The sequence below is a fragment of the Colletotrichum costaricense genome (genome assembly GCF_030867565.1).
Source record: "Colletotrichum costaricense strain IMI 309622 chromosome Unknown Scaffold_10.1, whole genome shotgun sequence".
In the NCBI taxonomy this organism is placed as follows: Eukaryota; Fungi; Ascomycota; class Sordariomycetes; order Glomerellales; family Glomerellaceae; genus Colletotrichum; species Colletotrichum costaricense.
The window spans coordinates 1,959,815-1,971,662 of NW_026848239.1; the positions used below are offsets into that span (position 1 = coordinate 1,959,815).

The window sequence follows — 11,848 nt, forward strand, 5'->3', positions numbered from 1 at the left end:
GTTTTGGGTGCAGTGCAACGATGAAACAACTCCTAGCTCACCCACCATTTCTCATGGTAGCTTCTAAGGTCAATATCACCACTTAAAGCGCCTTTCTCCAACCAAGGAGTAAGATCTAGTTCCACCCCAGCGTCGCCGTGAGCAGCCGCAACATCCTTCTTGGTCCAGCCATTCCCCAGCCACCCAAACCTGTTTCCCTGGGGGTTCTGATAGGTGTACTCAAAGTCCTCCCACCTCGGATCCTTTCTAACCAGGTCAACATGAGCAGCACTGCCGGGCCAGAGGCCATGGATTCTCCCACCCTTGATCCCACCATTGTACCAAGAGCTGCAGTGCTCGCTCATGACAGTCCGCGGGAAGAAGGCTTCAGTGTAGGCTCGGAAATCACGAGTTGCAGCTGTTGTCGGAGCTATGGTCCGCAGGCCTTGGGTCGCAAATTTGCGAAGTATCTTGGCAACGTATGTGAGCTGGTTCTCTACCGCATGACACAGCGTTCCAGCTGGTCCTGTGGCGTTTGGTCCAAGTACAGTGATGAAGTTCGGAACCTCGGGAGCAAGCATTCCCAAGTAAGTGTCAGGGAATCCTGGTTTGCCGCCAGGTCTCCAAGCCCTCTGGAGATCAAGTCCTTTGTAAACGACAGGGAACTGCGTACTGAATGTAATGTCGTGACCTGTACTGCATATGACTGCGTCAACTTCGCGAAGAGTGTCTAATCACCGAGTCAGTGAAAGATGCTCCATAGATCAGCAGAAATTGAAACCCACCATCCACAGTCCGAATGCCGGTTTCAGTGAACTCTGAGATCCGGTCGGTGATGTAGTTGACATTTTCCGCATTTAGCGCCTCGAGATAGCCAGGTCCAGGTGTCAGCCGACGACAGCCTACTGGGAATTCAGGTATAATCTCATCAGCAAGCTTGGAATCCGCCCCCAGTCGTACTCTCATAAGCTCTTTGATGTAATCTTCGGCCGCTGCATTCTGAGGTCCGTCTTTGAAAATTCCGCCGAAGCGGCTGAAAAGCTTTGCCTCTAGAGCCTTCCGAAATTTAAGATACTTCTCCGCGTCTGTCCGGGCGTCCCCAATGTTTTCTGCAACAAAGTCTGCCAGATCTTCTCCTCCGATTGGTGCTGCAACCCATGTTTTGTTGCGGGCATAATGATCAACTCTTGCAGCGACTTTTTGTAGTTGCGGGAGCACTTGTAGTCCGGAAGCGCCATTTCCAATGACTGCGATCCGCTTTCCTTTTGGGTCGAACTCAGGGTCCCAATTCGAGGTATGTCGTAGGTGGCCCTCAAACTTATCGATTCCTGGATACTGAGGAAGCTTTGGGTCGCTGAAGTGGCCCGTGGCAGTAATCAAGAAGTTGGCTTCGTCAGTGACTACACCGTCGTCTGTTTGAATTTCGACGATCCATCTGGCCTTTTCCTCAGACCATTCCGCAGATGTGACGCTATGCCTGAAGCGGATATACTTGCGCACGTCGTACTTGTCCGCAATATCTTGCCAGTAAGATTGGATCTCAGAGCCGGTGGCATACGCCTCGGTCCAATCCGTCGATGGAGCAAACGTAGCCTGGTAAGCGTGAGCGGGTACATCGCACCGAACACCAGGGTAGATGTTGGTATGCCAGACGCCTCCCTTCGTTGCCTCGCGTATCAGTGACTAGTGCTTCGTGATACCATTCTCCTTCAACTTACAAGATCGTCGTTTCTCTCGTAGATGATGAGATCTAGGTTGGGAACCTTCGCGGGAAGTAGAATGGCAGCGGTGATGCCAGAAATGCCGGCACCCACAACGATAGCTCGGACACTTTGATGTTCATCAATGGGATGCTCTTCTATTAAGAAATGAGGGTTAATGGTTCGAAGAATATTGTTGTCAGCTGCTGGAAGGGAACTTGCGCCATCGATAGACGGGTCTAGTATCGCGCCTGGCGCCATGATTGATCACTCTGACAAAAACGAGACGACAATGCTTAACACTTCTCTAAGTATGGATTGCGATTGAGATTCTATCTTCATTATCGTCGATTCCCGGCGTATCACATGGATGACGCAACTATCACGGTTGCTTGCAAATACCCCCTGTTCCCGATGCAATAGGATTGTGCATGCAGCGTGCTGCAGACACTTGGAAACAAATTTCCTTCGCATGTGTTTTGAGGGGAAGGAAGACTCGATTGGTTCCAGACCAGCATACAATCAAGGATGCATCAATTCTCCATGATACGCCATACGCTATCTAGCTTGCGAATTTACTAAATCTCGGGCTTGTCCGGGTTTTAATTCTGATAAGATATTGCGAAACTCGAACATCCATACTTACTGCCGAAATCGGCTCGGACGAATTGCGTGATCCTTCAAGACCAAGTGCGCAATGAGTTATCAATGGAAATTTTGCTCTCTTCCGCCGATGGCAAGTTGACAACAGACGCAGCACCGGCTCATTTCCGCCAACGAGTTGGACTCAGCGCAGCACGAGCTTACCCCGCCAAGATGGAACCTTCTGCCAGGCGGCAAATTATACTCAATGCATTTGACATGTTCACTCCGAGCCATCTCTGCTTCGGTCAGTGGCGCAGGGGCGAAGATGAAGTCGCCGACAAATTTAGAGATCTCAGTTACTGGACCAATCTCGCGCAGACACTTGAGCGGGGAGACATTCACGCTTTGATTCTGGCTGATACTTATGGTCAACACGATATCTACAATGGAAGCGCTGAACCAACGATACGGACAAGTTGTCAGTTCCCGATGGGCGACCCCGTTATCGTAAGTGACAAATGTAACATTCGTACCGATGGCCATGCATTGACATTAGGAGTAGCCGGTGACGGCGATGGCAACTGTAACGAAGAAACTTGGGTTCATTGTAACAACCAGTACGAGTTACGAGGCACCATTCGTCGTCGCAAAGAGGTTCTCGACACTCGACCATCTTACCAAAGGGCGGTTTGGCTGGAACATCGTCACTTCTTTTAAGGAATCTGCTGCCAAGGCCGTAAGTCAGACTCCGCAAAAAGGTCCTCTTCAAGATCATGCATAACTTTCTTCAGGTCGGGGTCTCATATGTCGAACATGATGATAGATATGCCGCTGCTGATGAATACTTGGAGTTGCTCTACAAGTAAGGTCATATGAGTGTACACGAAGGTCCTAGGCTAAGAGGTCAGAATATGGGAAGGCTCGTGGGCAGACGATGCTCTCAAGAAAGATGCAACGAACAACATCTACGCCGATCCCAGTCGTATCCGTTGGATCAAGCATCATACGGCAAGGTTCAATGTGGATGCTCCTCACATCCTGCATCCTTCACCTCAAAGAACTCCATTTCTGCTTCAAGCAGGGACATCATCGTAAGTACGAACCATACAATTCACACGCCTACTTTCGGCTGAACCTTCACAGCGCTGGCATAGCTTTCGCTGCCAAACACGCAGAGGGTATCATGATATCGGGGCTTTCACCTCACATCTTGGCGCCTCGCGTAGCAGCCATTCGTCAGCAAGCAGCGGAAGCTGGCCGTGACCCTGGTAGTGTCAAGATTTTCGCCGTCATTACACCAGTCATTGCGAGAACAGACGAAGAAGCCACTGCAAAATACCGCAAAGCCTTGGAATTTGCGAACTTCGAGGCTGGCCTTGCATTCTTTTCAGGTAATGCTGGAATAGACCTCGCCAAATACGATTTAGACGCAGAAATCAGACCAGATGATGCTACCATTGATGGGCGGGTACACTCCATGGTCAGCAGTCTGAAATACCGTGGCGATGACATTCCAGTTTGGACGCCTCGAAATATCGGAAAAGTCATGGCCATCGGCGGGAACGGGCCTGTGCTAGTTGGATCGGCAGCTCGTGTTGCAGATTTCTTTGAGGAGTGGGTGAAGATTGCAGATTTAGATGGGTTCAGCGTTGGACATGTCACAACCCCTGGGAGTTTCGAAGATGTGGTAGATTTGCTAGTGCCTGAGCTTCGCGGAAGAGGGCTATACGGGTACGACGGACTATCGGGAGATGGAGTCACTCTGCGTGAGAGGATGTATGGTGTTGGCCAGAAACATCTCCGCCACGACCACATTGGAGGTCAATACAAGTACAAGTAGGGCCATAATTCGTATGAAAGAGGGGAACGAGGTGGTCTCTGAGACTTACTAGACATCATCCCTGAAGAGTGCGCAAGAACCAGGATTTGGCTCCATTCAATCAACCCCCACTTGCCATGTTATGTTGTCATTCGTTCTAAAGTTGCATCAGTTCTGAGGACTCGGTAACAGGCCGATAATGTGCTCTGTCGGCCTCGCTCTGGCCAGCAGGGACACAAAGGGTTTTTGATGCCCCCTCCATGTCGGTACAAAAGTAAGTAGTATTGCGAATTACTTCTGATTACATCCGCGACCATCCACCTAACGACCTGCGACTGCCATGGACTCCCAAAATGCATCAACAAGAGATACTGGCAAGGATCTTGGGCCTCAAGAGCCCTCGTCATCAAGATGGGATCTCCTAAGCGGTGTCATATGGGATGGTCCTCGAACAAAAGAAGAACACCGCCTTGTGCAACGCCTCGACTTCTTCGTATTGTAAAGAATCCCGTGTTTTGAAGATGTGCTCAGAGCTGCGCTGACCATGCTCACGACAGAAGCTGGGCTACTTTTGGATACTTCGTCAGGCTACTCGACTCAAGCAACATCAGTAAGGGCAACTCTTGGCACTAGGACACTGAAACAATGTATGAAGTTCTTACCAAAAATAGCAAATGCGTATGTCAGCGGTATGAAAGAAGACCTCGACTTTCAAGGCAACGAGTACAACCTGTTACAAACTTTCTTTACTTGCGGGTATCTGGTCGGTCAAATTCCTTCACAGTTCTTGCTCACTCGCTGTAGGTTCTTGGAATGCAATCAGTTCTTATATACAGCCCAAAAGCTTAACATCTTCCAGTTCGGCCCTCAATTTACCTACCCGTGGCGGAGTTTCTCTGGACCATTGTCACATTTTGTTTTGCCGCTGTCAAGGACGTTCGTCATGTCTTAGCAATGAGATTCCTGCTAGGATTCCTTGAAAGTCCCTTTGCCGTCGGCGTTCTGACCATCATGGGAAGCTGGTACACGCCTCGAGGTAAGAGCATCCATTGTGCGAAGACTCACTTCTTTGTCCTTACCTCGCCCCTTAGAACTCTCCAAGCGGATTTCAATCTTTTATTCGGCCAGCTATGCTGCTAGCATGTTCAGCGGATACCTCCAAGCCGCAATCTATCGAGGTCTCAATGGAGCCGGCGGCCTCCCAGGTTGGCGGTGGCTTTTCATTTTCTGTGGCATAATCTCGATCTGGGCTCCCATCTGGGGATTTTTCGCCGTCCCTGATAACCCTCATATCACAAGGGCTCGCTGGATGCGTCCGGGTGAGCAGGCAAAGCATATCGCGAGGATGGAAGCCATCGATCGGCGCAAACCCGAGCCTTTGACAAATGCCAGGGTCTTGGGTATTTTCACGAACTGGCCCATTTACGTCTTCAGCTTCGCATTGATGTGAGTTCTCCGTACCTCTCATGATACCCAGTATGGAACAGTCTGACATAACTCGCAGTTGCCATTGCGTTGTCACACAACCCCTTAACTACTTCTCTGTTTGGCTGAAGTCCTTGAACCGCTTTACGGTCTATCAGATTAACCTCTTTCCTACCGCAGCGCAAGCCGTCGGTCTCGTGACCACTCTGCTATATGCTTGGCTCTCCGATGGGTTGGGGAAGAGGTGGCAGGTTTTACTGATTCCAGCTGTTAGTACATGAAACATCAGCATCCCGATCTCGCTGACAAGACGCAGACCATCAACCTTATCGGCATGATCATGGTTGCAGTTGAATCAAGCTACGCGACGACCTTTGTCGGATATGTTATCAACGCCGCTTCGTGGGGCTTTTGGCCGGTCCTTTACGTGAGGCACTCTTTCTGCGGCTTTCCTGCCTCTTTAATACTGATGTCGTCTACCTTAGGCCTGGGCAATTGAGATCATGCACAAGAACATGGAGGAGCGTGCGATCGTTATTGGGGTTGCACAGACCCTAGGCCAAGCTTTCATTGCATGGGTTCCAGGTTTGCAACTATCTTGCCCTCAATATCTTGAAAAGACGCTGATTGTTGCAGTTGTGATTCTCGATGTGGGTAAATATGCACCGTCCTTCCACATGGGGTTCTCCGTCATGTGTGGAGTGAGCGTTTTGGAGCTTTCGAGTATCTTCATAATCAGACACTTTGAGAAGCGAGAAAAGGCGAAGAACGAACAGTCCATTCTTAGCAACTAATAATCATCGCTCTCACTTCAGACTTCAACATTTCCGGTGTTGGTATATAATTGGAGATCTCATGGTCTAAGTATGCAAATGCTCGTACAGATAGATAATGTAGACGGTCACTTATGATTTGTAGTGAGAAAGCCTGCGGATGTGAGTGTTAGTCCTTGTCCGTGAGGTACCATCAATATCCAACACTGAGAAGTACTTACTCAATCAAGTTTCCGTCGGGATCTCTCACGTAAACGCTCTGGATGGGACCCTGTGCTCCCGTTCTCGCAACCACCTTCTCTCCCTCAAGAACCTGAACTCCGTCCCCTTGGAAGCCCTTGATCAGTTCCTCAAGATTGGTGCCATCCTCCACCAAGAAACAGAGGTCGGCCGTGCCTGGCAGTGCCGTCTTGGCTTTTGGCTCAAACTCCTTGCCCTGCTGATGCAGATTGATCTTGTGTGTGCCGAACTTCAGTGCGTGCCTCTGGACGGATGGATCTAACGGCGACGTGAATGTTTCTGCCTTCATCCCGAGGTACTTGGTGTACCATTGGACTGTCTTTGGGACGCTGGCGCAGGTAAGAACGAGGTGATCCAGCGTCTTGACGACGGCTCTGGCTCCGGACATGGTGATAGAACGGGGCACAAAGGTATGATGAAAACCTAGAGCCTTTGCGGATTGCAAATTTGATTGGCGTAACAGGTCGAGTCTTGGCAATGGTGGAGGTTTTGGCCTGGCTTGGGGTCTCTGCAAATGTTTTTGCGCGAGGTTTAAAATGAAGAAGAAAAGGAATGGGGATTTGGAGAGCGGCAAGGACGTCATTAGTGCATTGCTAGGGCGGACCGTGCCGAGTTTCCGAAGCGTTCGGCTTGCGGATCCGGCGCCGAGTTTAGATTCACCGGGACCCCATATCCGAGGCCCGCCGTTCCTAGTTCGGAATGAGATCCAGATCTTCCAAGCTACTTCGATATCAAGATCGGAGATTGATGAGATTTTCTTTTCGACAGCATGTGACTGCTTTTCTTGCTACTGTTGAATTCTACTAGTACACCATGAGGAAGATCTTGAGCGTACATCAATAGGCCAGGTGAAGACTGGCTGTAACCAGCCATTTTGGAAATGTGATAGACTGGTAGAGCCCTGAAGACACAACACTTTCCCAGGATATGATGTACAAAAACTACACTCATCATAAATTCGTCAATGATATGTTTAGTTGGGTATCGAGGTAATGCGCAAGATCAACTTCATTCCCGGTGCAATTCTGCCTTGGAAAGCCACATCAACTTCAGTCTTTAATACACCTTGGTGAATCTCTAAGGTATGTTACTTTCAGCCTTAATCTAGTGCTGACGCTGTTTATTTGTAGCCTCTGCTGGCGGATGATACGAATGAGAGGTGTGTTGACAGTGATCACTCACTGGCGATCCACATCTGCGGTACGCAACACGAAGACGAAGCCAGAGGAGGATTCACTCCTCGCAATCCCACAATAGAATTGCCCATCCAGAAACTTTGAATCCAGCGTGAGGCAAAGTAAAATGCAGAGCTAGTCGAACACGAGCGCCCGTCATCTCGAGGCTAAGGCACATCGGCGTCAGGGGCAACCCACAAATGAAAGACCCCTGGACTTTAAGACAGTCATATGAAGTAACCATATTTGACGACGGCCTCATGTAGTTGTCTGATCGTCCTCAGTATTTCATTGGCTGTCTTGAGTCTGCTTGCGCAGGTGGCTGAGGCGGAGTGGGTGTACATGGCCCGAGATTTGTGCCACGACGCCCGCATGTGTGGGCTAACGAGTAGGGTGATGTGGGCAAATGACAGTGTTATTGTTTGCATTCATCGTGGTTGCAAAGGCAGCGAGTGACGGAATTCGAAGCCCAAAGACGATCGAAATGGCTCTATAGACGTATGATATCAGGTGAAATCTCAACGCACGACGCTGGGTCAGTGATCGCAAGATCGATAGATATCGAGATGCAATCTGGTCCCCATTGTAGCGGCCACGTACAATATGGTATCCTTTGTCTAATCGTTCTTGATGTGTAAATTAACTTCTGTAGGGCGGGAAGAGGGATTCAGGAAGCATCACTTGAAATTGCCAATTGGAGGGAAATTCAGGCTCACACGACAACGTTGCAAGCCACTCGCCATAGCCAAATTAAAACAACGTTAGCTACCGGCAGCTGAAAAACAAGCTTAAATCTGATTCGGCAGCACGATACCATGCTCACAGCCTGCTGCAACAATGCATAACCGACAAGAGCTAAGTCCTGGCTGCAGTGCTAGCAGCGGATTGACAGGCAGACAGACTCCTATGAACAAACCCGGTGTCTGGGGTTTTGATGATCTTCTTGATCGTGTTCCTCGAATCAGCCTAGCCACTCAGCCTGACAACTTCAAGAGATCGAGCTTATCGACGTGCGCGGGGTAACTCCTACCCGAGCTTACCTGCAGCCACAAGAAAGCTGAGCTCTCAAAATAAGCAATTGCTTAATCCCAGACCCTGGTTCCCGACGCCACCATCACCTCCTCTAACCTTGCTCAACGGCCACTTGAGCAAGGACGCTGACATCGCGGGCTAGTTTAGCTGCAGGAACAGAAAGATGCAGTTTGCTGTATGACACTGCGGTGATGCCTTCAATTGGACGCCACCACGTAATTGCTGGCTGCTCATTTCCGTTCAGTGTGACAGCTGAAATGTTGCATCTCCGAGGAGGAGTAGCACAGGGCCCAATATCACAGCCTTACGTTGTGTGCCGTGTACTTAAGCATGAGATTTCCGAGAGAAAGTAGAAGGGCGATGCTGGGCCATTTCGGACATCAAGCAGCTCAACGTTCACCAGCAACCCTTCACTCTCGTTTCAATACACTCGCTTTCATAAGCAACATGTTCCAGCTCAAGAAACTTCTTGTTCTGGCTCTCCCAGCCTTGGCTCTCGCCGAAGAGGCCTTCTCTCCTCTCAAGCGCCAGATTGTAGAGATCCCGTGCAGCGAGTCTGGCCGGAAAGACTGCGGCGATGGCTGCATTCCCTTGACCTACACTTGCTGCCCAGACCAGCAGGGCGGTTGCCCCTTGACGTCCACGTGCTGGCTCGGTAACAACGGCCAGTATGCGTGCTGTCCGATCGGCAAGCAATGTGTCGGTCCGGGCGGTGTCAACACGGAACCCGGCTCGACGGTGACGTCTACCCTCTTCTTCACGGAGTCGATTCCGGACGAGAAGACTTCCACGTCCTTCTTCGCGTCGACCTCTACCGCGACTTTCACCCTCACTTCCGAAATCGGGAGCACCTCAGCAGAGACTTCTCTTGTGCCTAAACCGACCACTTCTCTTCCGGCACCTCCGGTTGTTTCCAACACGCCGACGACGACTGCTACACTGCCGACGATCACCGCGAATAGTACCACGGCCCGGTCGCCCCCGGTCACGGTGAACGCAGCGAACACCCACGGTGGCTCGATCCTTCAGGCAATGGCTGCTGGTGCCGTAGCCTTGCTTGCTCTTTGAAACTTGTGTATACCGAGATGAAAATGTGTTCGATGTTCAGATCAACGGAAATGCTGTTGTCGAGGTGTAATAGTTGTCTGAAGAAAAGGGCGGGCGAATGTGGGTAAAGAAAGAGAGAGGATCGATAGCTTTTGCAACCAAAACGTAATGGAAATGAAAATTGTCAGGTTGGACCTCATCTCCCCAACTTTCCGTACCACCAAGGGATCCGCCACCATTATGGTTTGGCCGAGATGAGTCTCGAGCTTGCCTTCAGAATCCGGGGCTCCGGACCCAGACTTGCAAAGTGGCGTGCTTTCTCGTGGGGGACGTGTGATTAAAGGGCGCGCACAAGGCGTAACGGACATGTGGAAGCCTGGACGGGGTTCGCCCCGTCGTTATCGTGTGTGTGATGCAGATTTGACACCGGGACTAAAGCGTTTGAGTCAAACATGCTCATAGAGATATTTCGTATCTCTGAGCGGCCAAGAACGACGATGTTGAGCCACCGCGTAGCTAGCAAAACTTATAAGTCGGGATCGGGATCGGGATGGGTCGCCGACTAAGCACTAGTCAAAGGAGCTGGCGTCGGATCAGTTTTCCGTTTCTCTTGGCCGGCGAGCTGGATGCGGGGGAAACGGCAACTTTGAACCTCCACCGGTCCGCATCAAGGGTACCAAACAACGGGGACAGGTAGACTTGGAGATGGACGGTCTCAATTACCCTTTCCAGCTCCCCGGTCAAGGCTGATAAGCTTTGTAGGTCCCTTCTGAAGAAATGACAAAGTTGAATCATGTTCGCGAACGCCGACAGCATGTTTCTTGCAGTAGGATTCGTCTCGTATCGACCGGGGCGGCACAGAAGTCAGCCTTCCGGGGACATTGTCTTCAAACTCGGGCTTATGAAAAGTGGGCGTCTCAATTATTGCGTGCTGGTCAGGCGATCCTTATCGAAGGCGCGGTTCGGCACAAGGGAGCTCCAGGAACGCGACAGACTTAGACGCGATGTCTCCGTACTACTACTTTGCGGTTCAGGTATTTGGTGAAGGTCAACATCGGTGTTTAGAAATGTCGTTCGGAGCAAGTTTCCCAACATCCAATCAGACATCTGACAGGCTTCCCCAGGACCGAGAGGCCAGGTCGAGGATGGTGACACACTGCAACTAGGAATTTGCGCGATTTGATGGGAATTGGCGAGTGCTTGTGCTGCCCAACTTCAAGGGACTCTGGAGAAAAAGATGAAAAGTTTACGTGATAGTTTGGTACGAGGGCGGGTACCATCGGTGTTTACCCCGTCGTGGAGTCACTGGAAGTGAAGGAATCTGAGATGCAGCCGCGCACAGGCAGCCACGTGATATTGGGCCTCTTGCCCAAGTATGTACTTAAGTACCGGCAAGGTAGTCTTAGGTAAGCTGCGGCTTGGATGTTTGCAGTTGTTCCGGGAGGTACGTACTGCTGACTCCAATTCCCGTCTCTGCCTGAGCCTCCAATTTGGACCGCAGATTTTCTCGGTGACAACTGCAACCACTTTAACCACCCGTTTTCCTCACGTTCTCAGTCTGTCAGCAATTCATTTCCAGTAACAACATGTGCCATCCTCGGACGTTAGCCTCTTATCAATACGGTGTGCCCGAATGTGTGGCCGAGTGTGGATGTCGTGTGGATTGCCAAGTAGATAAGCCTTCCGTCCGAGTTTACCCCATGGGTTCGCCATGAAAACGTTACCACACAGAAACAGCTGATGGACTGCCAGGTTTCTGCTTTCGGTTTAGTTCTTCCCCATGACTGGATCTGCCCGCCTTCTGCACCAGTCAGTGCCGAGAAGCCCTTTTGCGCCTTTCGCCTCCAAACAACATCCAACAAGGGTTCAGTTGCAGCTCGCGCGCCTGGGCATACACGCAGATGCCGCAGAGTCAGTCAGTTTGTCGAATACCTAGCACCGTACCCACGCCGCAGAGGAGCACAGCGTACCATCAATACGTCACGTCGGCATTCCACAAGGGTTGATTCATCAGCGTGGGAGCGCGGCGGGCAGAAACAATGGGTTGGACTATCCGTACGCTCGCAGAAACCA

The 11,848-nt window shown here is 50.7% G+C and overlaps 4 protein-coding genes across 4 annotated transcripts; 2 read left to right on the forward strand and 2 right to left on the reverse strand.

Moving 5' to 3' along the window:
* Nucleotides 1-32: 32 nt before the first annotated feature.
* Nucleotides 33-1,940, reverse strand: CCOS01_10285 (uncharacterized protein; the record flags this gene model as incomplete). Its single annotated transcript, XM_060458441.1, has 3 exons — nt 33-709; nt 765-1,638; nt 1,698-1,940. The coding sequence occupies 3 exons, from the start codon at nt 1,938-1,940 to the stop codon at nt 33-35; spliced, it is 1,794 nt and encodes a 597-aa protein (XP_060311606.1).
* Nucleotides 1,941-2,387: 447 nt separating this feature from the next.
* On the forward strand, nt 2,388-6,302 carry CCOS01_10286 (DszA family Xenobiotic compound monooxygenase; the record flags this gene model as incomplete). Its single annotated transcript, XM_060458442.1, has 11 exons — nt 2,388-2,771; nt 2,896-3,000; nt 3,056-3,126; nt 3,408-4,100; nt 4,641-4,693; nt 4,755-4,883; nt 5,036-5,119; nt 5,175-5,529; nt 5,588-5,696; nt 5,798-5,926; nt 5,994-6,302. 11 exons carry the CDS (start codon nt 2,388-2,390, stop codon nt 6,300-6,302), a joined length of 2,421 nt encoding a protein of 806 aa, XP_060311607.1.
* Nucleotides 6,303-6,413: 111 nt separating this feature from the next.
* CCOS01_10287 (biphenyl-2,3-diol 1,2-dioxygenase) lies at nt 6,414-6,909 on the reverse strand (the record flags this gene model as incomplete). Its single annotated transcript, XM_060458443.1, has 2 exons — nt 6,414-6,435; nt 6,503-6,909. 2 exons carry the CDS (start codon nt 6,907-6,909, stop codon nt 6,414-6,416), a joined length of 429 nt encoding a protein of 142 aa, XP_060311608.1.
* A 2,266-nt stretch (nt 6,910-9,175) lies between these two features.
* CCOS01_10288 (GPI anchored serine-threonine rich protein) lies at nt 9,176-9,796 on the forward strand (the record flags this gene model as incomplete). The annotated part of the gene is made up of 1 exon (XM_060458444.1): nt 9,176-9,796. One exon carries the CDS (start codon nt 9,176-9,178, stop codon nt 9,794-9,796), a length of 621 nt encoding a protein of 206 aa, XP_060311609.1.
* Between the last annotated feature and the right edge of the window lie 2,052 nt (nt 9,797-11,848).